The sequence below is a fragment of the Solenopsis invicta genome, chromosome 8, assembly GCF_016802725.1.
Source record: "Solenopsis invicta isolate M01_SB chromosome 8, UNIL_Sinv_3.0, whole genome shotgun sequence".
Taxonomy (NCBI): Eukaryota; Metazoa; Arthropoda; class Insecta; order Hymenoptera; family Formicidae; genus Solenopsis; species Solenopsis invicta.
The window spans coordinates 19,398,413-19,411,258 of NC_052671.1; the positions used below are offsets into that span (position 1 = coordinate 19,398,413).

Sequence of the window (12,846 nt, forward strand, 5' to 3'; positions counted from 1 at the left end):
ACTATCAACTTTTTTTTTTAAAGAGGTCCTTTTCCGTTTACCGTGTAATGAATACTTCAAAATTGAAAACTTGCTGGAATTTTCAAATCTCTCCAGTGTACTTGGAGGGTTAAATCTTTACTTGGCTTTTTATGAATAAAAAAGCCAAGTAAAGATTTAACCCTCCTTTGTTTTTTATAAAAAAGCACTAAATTATACATTTAATAGTAATAAAATTTCATATTGCCGACAAGAGCGAGTCAAATAAACAAAACGCCAAAGTCTTGTGTTTACATCTAGAACAAGTAATGATATTACTTTTCAGTTATGTAAGTTCAAATATGATAAAAAGTATTATGATACTCATGATTATCCAGCATATAGTAATGTAAATTACGAATCATTGTACCTATATTAAACAACGAAATTATGATGATTACGATTTATTTTTGTTACGAAGGTTATTTAAATTATATTTTGTACTATTTTTATTCTTTTCTCTTATATTTTCTGTGTCATATAAGAACAGACACATTGGCGCAAGTTGCTCGCCTCAGCCTTAAGTTTATCCTTCTCCGATCGCAATTGCATAGTAGTTATTTGCGCAATGCCAAATCGTCGCCAAAAGTTTGTCAAATCTTGAAAATCTTCTGCAATCTATAATAATGTTCTTTTAAACATGTTTTTTAAGACTCCTGACTCCTCCCACGCGGCCATATAAGTCGTGATGTCATAAGCGAGAAATAACACGTAAAAGTTTCCGCAGTGGCATTTGTCAATAAAAAGAATTTGGATAAAACATTTTTTCCACCTAACAGTCAACAAATAGTTGTAAATAGCACGTAAAGTGGAATTTATTCAGACAGAAAAACACATGAACAGCTGTTGAAAGAAATAAAAGATATGCTTTTATATAAGTATATAATTCAAAGAAACTTTGTACATTATTCCGGCCCATTTTCACGAATTTGGTAAATACGAAACAAGTCACATTTTCACAATGAAAAATAAAATAATATGCAAGTAAAAATTTTATCGTCAACCCGTCACATTTCACGCCTATTAGTTCCAATTTTGTCCGCAACGTTACATCAACACGGAGTTCTCGGCTAAGAAGTCAGGAGTCTTAAAAATTCAACAACTTTTACACGTATAGTATATACGTATGTACCTGGCAAGACACATCCCCATCTGAAGTAATGATTTGATGCGATGAGGGAGTTTGCAAGCTTTTCAGCTTTGTATGATTGGCAAACGGAATTATTTTCTCATCTTGCGTTTCGTACTTACGACAAATTTGTATTAGCGTAAGCAGCTGTTTGCTCTTAATTACAAGACGCTCCAAATGTTTTATAATCTTGTCATATTCGATTGACAATATTTTCAATTGATTTTTATCTTTCGTTTGCTCTGAAATTATTTTTGGGATTATGAAAAATAGTCTATCAATAATTATATGTTTCGGTTTAAGGTTTTCAACTTTATCACATTGATTTTCAAAAAATTTTTATGAATTTGTTTTTAAGAAAGTGTAAATAATTTTCCAAATTATTTGTTGTCCTGTAATTTTATAGTACTATTTTATTTATTTGCTTTTGAAAATTGGTTTTGAAAATAACACAGGTCTACAAAATTGGGGGGGGATCTTGTGCTTCGAACTTTGAATGACATTTCTGTAGGATTTTAATGCGCTGAAAACGACTACGTTGTCCGTTTTTTTCCATCACTCTCCATTTTTTAAATAATTGTAAAAACAACTTTTTTTGAACTTGACTTTATGAATTTTTTCTGGTTAAAGAAAAAATGATAGCGAGGTAAGCTTTACGGCATTTTACGCAGAAATGTGCCCACAATACAGAAAATATTTTTTCGTATCTTATAAAAATGTTTTATGCAAACGGTAAATAAAAAAACTTTGAAAAAATCGTGAAAAATTGTAAAAAAAAATGATAAATTTTGAAATATAAAACCAAATAATTAAAAAAAAAAAATCTTACAAAATATTTGACTTTTTAGGCAAATTGCTTTTAGCGGTTTTTATTGAGAGAATTAGTGTGCACTCGCCGCGGGCAACGTGTTTCATTGGGCGTTTCAGTGCGCGCTAAGACGGTACGCGTTGTTTCATTGGGAAGCCCAGTGTTGAGTTTTTGCACTATAGTGTGAGATTTTGGCACGAGCTCCGAGAGACGTCTCTAATATGAAAGTGCATTGAAAGTGCGAGTTTCTTGCACGTTCAATGAAACACTCGCGATTTGATGAGGGCGTATAGTAGTATGCAATTTAGAAATTTCTGGAAACGTAGGTTGCAGCGAGTGCTTACGGTGTCGGTTCAGTGCAATATGGTTGCGCCGGATGGTTAGATACGAGGAATAAAATGTAAATGAGGTTTATAATAGAGATAGAGGAGAATAAGAGGCTTTGTTGAAAAAATTAGGAGAAATAAAAAGAATTTTGGTAATAGAAGAATTATTTCAATGAAACGTATAAAATATTTTAACTTTTTTTCCTCTACACACTTATTCTTTGAACACGTAAAAACTTAAAATTCGCAATTTTTTTTACATTTTAACCTGTTTCGCATTAGATAATTAGCTAATTATTACATTTAAAAAATCCATTTTTTTAATTACAATATCTTATATTTTTAAAATTGCACACCACTAATTGCAGCCCCTGACAATCTTATAAGTTGTATAATTTTGTTATGAATGCAAGTGGAAAAAGAAACAAAATGTACATATTATAATAAGGTAGTGTATGGCAATGTAGCTTCAAAACGATTCACTTTTATAAGCACTCGCTGCAAACTACGTTTCCAGAAATTTCAAAATTGCATACTACTATACGCCCCCATCAAATCGCGAGTGTTTCATTGAACGTGCAAGAAACTCGCACTTTCAATGCACTCGGGCAGTGTCGCTTGAACTCGGCGAGTTTCTAGTGTGCATTCCGTGCATCCCAATGAAAAACGCTATATGTTTCTAGTTTAATTCTTTTTTTGCAAAATTAATTTCCGATTATTTGTTAAAAAGTTATTGAATTTAAATCATAAATGCATCCCGCGAGCGTTACCTATGGTGCGCGACATCCTCTCACGTCTAACGGACTGCCATCGAATAAAGTTCAAGAAGTTATAAAATTATATGAGATCATGTTGTGTATAGTTTTTTGGTCACTGATTTCAAAAATAAACAAATTAAAATAGCGGATTTAATATGGAAAACAAGAATTAAAAAAATGCGTATCAATAACATGAACATCAATATCTGATGGTTTTGTAAATCTCTGATTACTGCTGTATAATTACAATTGTTCAATTGAAAATGGCAGATCTAATATTGCGACACATAAGTTTCAAAAATTTATTGCAATAATTTAAAATTTTATTATTCTTCAAACTATAATAAATAAAAGACAAAAAATAATTTTAAAAAATATTTACTCATTTTCTTAAAACAAACTAAAAGTACAAAAGATCAGTGCCACAAAATAGAAAACCCCTTTTATAGCATGAATAGAATAAAGATATAGTAATATTATTTTTGTATAAGAATTTTTTTTACATAATTAGAAATTAAGGTATAAATTTTAAAAATTACCAATGAAAATTTAAATCGAATATCTAATTAAATCAGTAGTTGGCACGATTTGCAAATTTCTGAATCGATGTCCGTTATTCTTTGCTGACAGAGTTGTCACTTTCGGTTTGCCAACAACCATCTTCCACTACAGCAACATCTCTTCCATAGTGGATTATGTGTTGGCTGTGCCGCTAGACCGACTAGATTTGGCCGGAAAAGGAACTATTGTAGTGGTGGATGATTGTTGTCGAGTTGAAGCTGACAACTCTGTTAATCACTAGCAATCACTAGTCTAAATAATTATGTACACACCTGAGCTGAGACGATTTTTCATGGTCCAGGAGGCTTTCTGAAAGAAGTCGTGTTCCATCATAATTTCGGAAATTTCTTTCTTGACCATGGCATCGTACGTTGTTATATTACCTCGAAATTTTCGTATTTCTTCGAAAAGATTCGTTATACGCAATAATTGTTGCGCTATCACTTGCTGGTCTTTCTCGTCCTTGTCTTTAAGTGCTTCGTAACATTTTCTGCGATTCTTCGTTTCTAGAATGACCATATTGATCACTATTAGCTCATCTAATGGATGTAGCCTTATTATAGAATTAATTCGCATTTGAATTGAAATGTTTAGATACATATTTGCAATTTTACATAATTGTACGTGTGAATTTCATTTTTTATAACTCTACAGAAAATTTATAAAAAATTAATTAAAACTACGTTATAAATTTTTCTATTAGAAAATTAAATATTATTTAAATTTATTTTCTTAGCAAAATAGTATTAATAAAATATATAATTTCTTATTTTATAACTAATGATTGCATTATTCCTTTAATTAAAAATATTTAACATTAATAAGATGTTAATAATATTTATTGGAAAAAGGCTTTAAAACATCATTTATAGTATTTTATTGGCCGAACCAGTGCCCAGCAAAAAGAAAAAGAATTGAAATGGTTAGAAATAAATTCATTTCGACATTTTCGAAATTTGCGCTTCAGATTTTTCGAATCCATTTGAATCTAAAAATAATATGAATACATCCGAATTCAAAATGACGAATAGCGCATTTCATATTTTAATTCATTCAAGTTTATTTAAATCCAAAGATATTCTGAAACTATAAGGCGCGAACTCAGGTAAATTAAAATAAATTGAATTTTTAATTTATTTGAATTAATTTTCGTTTGCTGGATGCATACTAAATGCAAAAATTTGGTACGAGCCGTCTAATAGATGGTATAGGTTTCAGTGCAAAACACACTGGTGACGTCTCAATGCCGTTCCATGAAAAACCGTATTATAAGAATAATAAATGTTCTTACTATTTTGGTAATCAGACAGAACTCGTCGAAGATTTTCCCAGGAGCTTTGCAATTGATTTTCAAGCTGAGCCACAGAAATTCTGCGTATATCCTTACTGTCTTCCACGAATGCATCAATTTTACCTTTCAAGATATTATTTATTTTAATATCATCCAAAAAAATTGACTAATTGAATTAAAAACTTGTATAAAGTTTGTTAGATGTCATACATTTTAGTTTGCAAACATTAAAGTACTATATCTTTTAATAAAGTCCATCTTTGTTAAATCACGTATTGTTATTAAGATGTTAATATGAGTTTTAGTACAAATAAATTTAAATTCCATATTATAAATTATTTGTATATAAATTTTATATACATATATATATATATATATATATATATATATATATATATATATGTATGTAATTAGAAGCGCAAACCATTTTGATATTATAAAATTACATAAAATTAATATTTAATATAACATACTTAATGCAATGCTTTTGACATTGTTCAATAATTCTTCCATCTGTTGTTGCATGCCGTGAGTGATTGATTGTAACAAGATTTCGCTCTTGATCTTCTGATAATAGATCTTGTTGACTTCAGCGTCCATCTGAACAAGTGTCTCGTTTAACATGTCTCGGTAATTTCTTTCCTCGCACTCTATTCTTTTCTTATACGATCTCAATAATCGATCTATAACTTCAATATGCGATCTTGTATTCCTTTGATACTGTTCTTCGGCTTCGGCCAGCTCGTCCATTAAAAAACTTATTCTGGAAAAGATCGGATAGTTGTATAAGTATTTTTAAAAGATATTCAGATTTATTTTCTACTATATCCAAATTTTCGTCAACGGAATCATATTAAAATCTTTTTTTTGAAACATTTTTATTATATCAATTATTAATTTATTTATATGTTTCGATTATATATTTTTGCTTTTAAAAGTAATATAAATTAATAATGTGCTATAAAGTTTTAAAAAGTATTACAGATACAATACATAGAAAAAAACATTAGTGTAATTAAAACTAATGTATTTTATTTAACAATCATTTCATACATGTATATTGAAATTATTCTTGCTGATACATGAAAAACAATGATAATCTTTTATATTATATAATTAGTTTTACAAAATTTTTAATCTTAAATTTCAACAAAATATTATATATTTTTATTTTAATATTATAATAGTTTATTTAAAGAGCAATATGTTTTGATAATAATATTAAAAATTTCTAATATATCTCTATTAAAAAATTCTTGGTTTGAAAATATAATTTTTTTTATTCGATATTTTTTTCTCATTAAAATTATTATTGAATAATAAAAATATATTTTTCTTGATAAAACAAAATTTTTTCTTAAACTAATTATGTTTGTTTAACGCTATATAATTTTATTTCAATATTTAGTATTTTAAAAGTAAATATTTTCAAAGTAAGAATGTTCTGTACTAAAGAAAAATCATTCACGGAGATGAAACATTCCTTAATTATTATTCAAATCTTATTCAGTTGCGAAGGAAATTCTCTGAATGTACCATAAGCTAGTTTGCCGATTGGCCAACATAGTACACATGGTGACCTGTAGTCCTTGATATCGAGAGCTCGATCAAAGTTGCGCCATGCAATCTCTACGTTCTCGGCGATCTGCGGCATTTTGATCCTCATCATCATTTCCCTCCACAATGTCCGGTAACGCTTCGTATTTAGAGTACCAAGCTCGATCTCGCGCATAAATTGTTTTTTTCTCAACATTTTAGCATGTTCTTCAGCTTCACGTTCTATTTGATCCTTGGTCTTCTGCATTTGCTTCCATTTAACCGCTCTCTGCTCTTCTTTCACATTTGAGGGAGGTATCTTTGTATATTTATAAAAACACATTTTACACGATAAAGTATTTATTTATTTAATAGAAAATAATATAATAAAGTATATTGTGATTTTTAACATCAATAACTGTAAACAATAACACCTTTAATACTCGTTTATTGGTGATACGCGGGAAAACTGTCTTTATAATAAAAGAAATATTAAAATTAAATATTAAACATTAAACTTTTTTCAATAATTACTTAATTCTATCTGATCATTTTGTAATCTTCACATTAAATTAATTTATGGATTGCATAATAAATATATAGTCATATGAGTTTTTTTTTAATTTTTATACGAATGAAATAATGATCGAAAATCAGCGTTTTATATTCAGAAAATTTCTAAATAATTTGATAAAATAAATTATGTAAACTATACAAAATAATATACAAATGTCTTTATATATTTATAACATGGATTACGTGATAAAGTTTTTTTTTTTTAGATATACAGAAGAAACTTTCTTTATAATAAAAGAAATATTTAAATTGAGTATTAAATGTTTAATATTTTTTTAATAATTATTTTAGTCTTATTATAGAATTCAAGCGTTAAATTAATTCATCAATTAGCCATTATACATATATTTAGTTATACATGTGTTTTTTTTTATATTTTTTATAAGCGAATCAACGATTTCGTCATAAAATTTGCGTTTTCTAAGCAAAAGGTCAGAGGTAGTTTAATAAAAGAAATTATGTAAAATACATTATGTATAATATACGAAGTAAAATATATTATGTATAATAAAATAAATTATGTAAAATATACGAAGTAAAATATAATAATATATAAATTAAATGTGTGTATATATAAAGTAAATTATTATTTTTTATAAATTTACTTTTTATATATAACTTATAACAAGAAACAATTTTTACATATCAAGAATATTATATATCAATGTTCACTATTCTTCTGCATGAAAAGAACTTTCTAGAAGCAAAAATTTTAAAAGTACATACCAGTGTTACCGTTGGACGCATTTTTTTTAATGTCCGTGTCGTAATTAACCAAGTTGAATAATAGATGTAAAATTTTTAGGCTAAATTTCTTTATGCGAGACGCACGTGTTTTTCGTGATTTTCTTATTTTACTTTGATAAAATTGAAGGCAATATAAAAATTACATTTTATATTGATTAAATTGAAAGCAATATAAAAATACATATATAATTAAAAATAATAAATACAGCCAATCTGTATGCAATTATCTAAACTTTTAATGTAACTTTTCATAATTTGTTTGATTATTTATATTTATATTTTTATCTATTTTTTACATGTTAATTTTGCTGTTTTATTTTTTCCATTTAAAGAGGACTTTCTACTTTGTTGCATTGACTTTTTAAAATATTTTTAAGAATTTTTTTTACGAAAGTAATAAGTACTTTTAAACACATTATTTTGTATTTTTTATTTATTATTGTTGAAGATTGATTTTTTATTTTTTAAATGAAAGATATGAATAGTAAATTATTAACAATCTCAATCATTTTAATCCAAACTTGTGGTTATTCAGATCCAGAATTATCTTAATAACTTAATTTTTTATATTTTTAGGAGCGAAAGCATAAAAAATTTAACAAAAATCGTATTATTTTTTTTAAACAAGTGCCATTTAATATTCATTAAACGAAATAAAAAATTTGGTTCTGACGATAGCCGCAAGTGTTTTGGTTAAAATAATGCTGGATTTTTTAATTTCAATCCATTGATAGATCTGGGATCATCAATAAACCGTACAAAGATCTATTGTTAATAAATTATATTTTTTATATTTGTTATTTACTTAAAAAATAAAAAATAAATTTTCAAACAATAATAAATAAAAGATAAAAAAGTAATTTTGAGAAATATTTATCCACTTTCTTAAAAAGAAATTTCAAGGAAGTTGTTAAAATTAGCGAGACAAAGTACAAAATCCCGTTCTTTCTCCGCTATTATTATTAATAATTTTACATTACGACTGATAAGTCTATGAAGAGCCATACTATTAATTTTCTTTATAGTTAAAGATAATATAATAAATTATATAGTAAATAATGACTTATGTAAACAATAACTATTATCACTCGTTTATTGGGCCATGATTTTTTTACAAAAAATATTTTAATTTTTAATAAGAATTATTTTTGTACAAGCACTTTCAAAGTCGTTTTCTTAATTTACATATTCATGCTTAATTTGCATACATATTTCGAGAGTCTGTAACTATTGCCAAACATGTCTGAAAGATTGTTGCATAGCCTAAGTAGACTGATATTTTAAAATAGAAATAGACTTATCGCGTTTGATCAATGATTGATCAGTGATCTTCCAAGGCACTAAAAATAGTCATCAAACGAACGGGCAAAAGTTAAATCATTTAAAAACATGTACAATAAACTGTGGTATAATTAAATTAGCATTTCTCTGTTACCGTGACTGGACCATCAAAGACGAGGTCACATTATATATGTAACTATTAACATAAATCCAGAAAGACATATACTTCTTTAACAAAAAATATTTATTTTATTGTGACAATTTTAATGAATTTTGATTACGATGTAATCAAACTTTTGTTAATATCTCGCATTAATGAAATATTTTGCAATATTGTCTTTTCAGGTGTGGACATAATATTCTTATGTAAATTCTGTTCGAAGTTAAAATGTATATGTATACAACCGGTTAACGATAAGCCGATTGCAGTTAAAAATAAGTTGAAAATAATTCACTAATGTATGGTGCACAATTTTTCCATGTAAGGCTTCGTTTTCGAGTAAACTTATATAAATAATAATTTAAAAAATTTGAAATTTTAGTATATATTTACTTTTTTTTTTAAGATTATACCCTCAATAATTTTATCATTAATATGTTTGTAACATTATTTTACAAAAAAATATATAATACATTTCGTATAGTAAATCAACTTAAAATAATTTAAGGATATTTTGCTTATACATAATATATAATATCAGCTAAAGTTGTTAAAATTTACAAACTGCAGACTTTTTAAGTCTTTTTTTTTACTCTATTTCTCTTTTTTATTCTTTTTTAATCGACAAAAAGTTTTGGACTTGCGTACCTACATTTTAACCCTGAAACCAGCTTCAACAAATAAATTGACTTGCAGATCATACTTTATTTCAGTTTTAAGTACTTAAATATTTTTTAAAGAAGTAGGTAAATGGATCCAAATAAAGTTTTGCAAACAAAATTGTATTAGTATATATTATAAAAAATTTGATTTAATTCTATTTTCTCATCGAATTTACAAATAAGTACAAAACATGATTTATATAAGAATTAAGCGCAAAAAATTAAATAATTTTAAAAAGATTCTAGCACTATTTTCTCGTCGATAAACAGTTTATTCTTAAATTTGTTTAAAACGTTTTAAAAAACAATATAAAAGCATCAATAATAATCTAGTCTCATTATTATTAATTTTATGTTATTAAAATGTTATATAATATTTTAAAAATGACAAAATAAAATTTATGACATTTATTTGATCAATAGCAAATAACTGAAATATGAATATGATTATTATTATATCTTAAAAAATTAATAAATAAAGTTAAATTAATAAATGATAATCTAAATTAAAATTGTAAAAATTAACATTTTTCATCATAAATTTTTCATAGTTCATTTAATACATCAAATCTATATCATTTTATAGTATAAAACTTCACAAAATGGTATTATTAATGAGTTACATATTGTTGATAATGTTTTTATATTATTTTTTAAATAGTTTTACACAATTGTAAAAATAAACTATAATTTATTGTCATTATCATAGAAAAGGGTCATTAACGTTTAAGATTATATTTAATATAAATAAATCTTAATATAAATGATAGCTTATAATCTCTAATTTGGAGCACTATTTCGAACAAATAAACCCTTTCCTATGATAATGACATATTTATTGACTAGGAAATAGTGTTAGAATTAGCGTTATTTCCTTAAACATATTTAATTGTTTATTCAATTTTTTTTACTTTTTTTATAGATTTTGTATTTTGTAGTACTCTAATTTGCAAATTTGATGTAGAAGTATTATAGTATTACTGTCTACGTGCGATGTGACGTGAACAATGCAATAAACCTTTAGCACTAACATAATGTTAAAAGAGAGAAAATAATAAGTTTGGTTATTTCAGATTATGTCATACATGTCTTGCTCCAAAATAATGCACATGAAAAAATATACATAAATAGTGAAATAATGTATGTATGAAATATTTATTACATAACTGATTGTGAATTAAATTAATTCGAAATATCTAAATTTCATAAAAAATAATGTATCAATTACATAATTTAAATTTGACAGCTGATTGTCATACAACATCCCACGCGTTGTTTATTTGATAAATATTTTTGGTTTTTTTTATCGAAAAATATTAATTTCTCTTAAACTATGTAATAGTCAATTTAGATGAAACCTCACCAGAACAAACTTTTAAATGTACATGATTAGAATTTTTAATTTTCTGTCTTATATACAGATATCTTGAATTAAGGCAAAATATTAGAATAAAATTTTGCATATATTTGTAATGTATAAAAATTTTATTACCTCTTCCAATTCACCAAACTGTGCGTCGAATAAATTTTCAGTCATACCACAGCTCTAAGTTGAATAAGAATTAGTAATATCACGTTTATTAAATTGAAATCAATTTAATAATAAATGATGTTAACTTGGACCTAAGTGTTAGAACCTTTACCTTCCTGAAAAATCTGTAAAGAATTTGTTGCGAAAAATAAGCCTCAGCCAGGGTCGAGTTAGTTAAGACATCCGTACCGGAGATTCGGGAAGTCCCAGGTTCTCGCACCTTGGCTAAGGTATTATTTTTTGCAACAAATTTTTTGCAGATTTTTCAGAAGGAAAAAGGTTCTAATATTCAGATGCGAGTTAGCATCATTTATTATTAAATTAATTTCAATTGAATGAACGTGATATTATTAATTCTAATTCAACTTGTTAGAACTGTGGTACGACTGAAAATTTATTTAGCGCACAGTTTGATGAATTTGAAAAAGTATATAAAATCACATAAGTAAATATATATAAGCACATAAGTAAATATATAAACACATCTAGCTACGACCATTAAGATATTCTCGTTTAATTTGTATTTTTGGTTAAGTTTAATTTCCTTTAAAATGTCAAGTGATAGAGCAATTTTATTAGCGAATTCGTTTTCAACGACAAAAGGTCTATAAGAATTATTTTGTCCGGATTGTAGTTTAAAATTCGTATCACATAGTGTGACCGATAGAATTTTTTGAAATTAATGTTAGATCTCGACAGAAAGCGCATTTAATTATATTTATTATAGTTTTTTTCATTTTCAAGCATAGCCTTATTTTCCGAAATAAAATTTTATATAAGAAAAATATATTCTATCATTCTGCTGAAGGTATTTGATATATTCTAAATATTGTTTTAATAATAATTGTTAATGACAATTGTTTTAATAATTGGATACTAATTTATATTGACAATCGAAAAATTATATAACGCAAAACAGCACAGTTTCAGAAAGTTTCAATCTTTTACATTTTATGCAGTAATTCTGAAAGGATTCTGCAAAATATGAAATATTGAAAGATAAATGTTTCTAAACTTTTGTGATATAAAATATTACGACAAAAATAATAAATTTCTAAAATTTTGTGACATAAAATATTACAACAAAAATGTTTATAAAATCTATTACATACAATAAATTTGAAAATATACTCAAGTAGAACAAAACCTTATCATGAAATAAAAATGGTGTCGAAAAGGATTTCAAAATAATTATGAAAAGTCAGTTTTTGATCAATCATAATTTATTTTTATATTATTTTAATGTTGCGATTTACTGTTCTATTTAGGTTTGTGTAATACGGAAGTAACAGACTGATACAATTACATATAATTGCATTGTGGAACGGTAATAAAATGCAATGAATTGAATGTAATAAAGATTTCATTTAGTAATGTCAGTAACATCTAAAGGATACAATGAAAAAAATGAGAAGTGCAACATTCTAAAAATAAAACAAGTAGATCACACAAACATATTAAT

At 25.9% G+C, this 12,846-nt stretch overlaps 1 protein-coding gene across 2 annotated transcripts; it reads right to left on the minus strand.

Annotated features, from left to right (window-relative positions):
* Positions 1-166: 166 nt before the first annotated feature.
* Positions 167-6,884, minus strand: LOC105196228 (dynein regulatory complex subunit 2). Of its 2 annotated transcripts, none has more exons than XM_039452424.1 (5): positions 6,472-6,884; positions 5,365-5,654; positions 4,892-5,014; positions 3,873-4,106; positions 167-1,389 (listed from the first exon to the last, which is right to left on the minus strand). In XM_039452424.1, the coding sequence occupies exons 1-5, from the start codon at positions 6,768-6,770 to the stop codon at positions 1,124-1,126; spliced, it is 1,212 nt and encodes a 403-aa protein (XP_039308358.1). In that variant the 5' UTR covers positions 6,771-6,884; the 3' UTR covers positions 167-1,123. The 2 variants fall into 2 exon arrangements, with proteins under 2 accessions (XP_039308358.1, XP_025997137.1); XM_026141352.2 differs by lacking the exon at positions 6,472-6,884 and having other exon boundaries at positions 1,235-1,389; positions 3,873-3,909; positions 3,984-4,106; positions 5,365-5,848.
* Between the last annotated feature and the right edge of the window lie 5,962 nt (positions 6,885-12,846).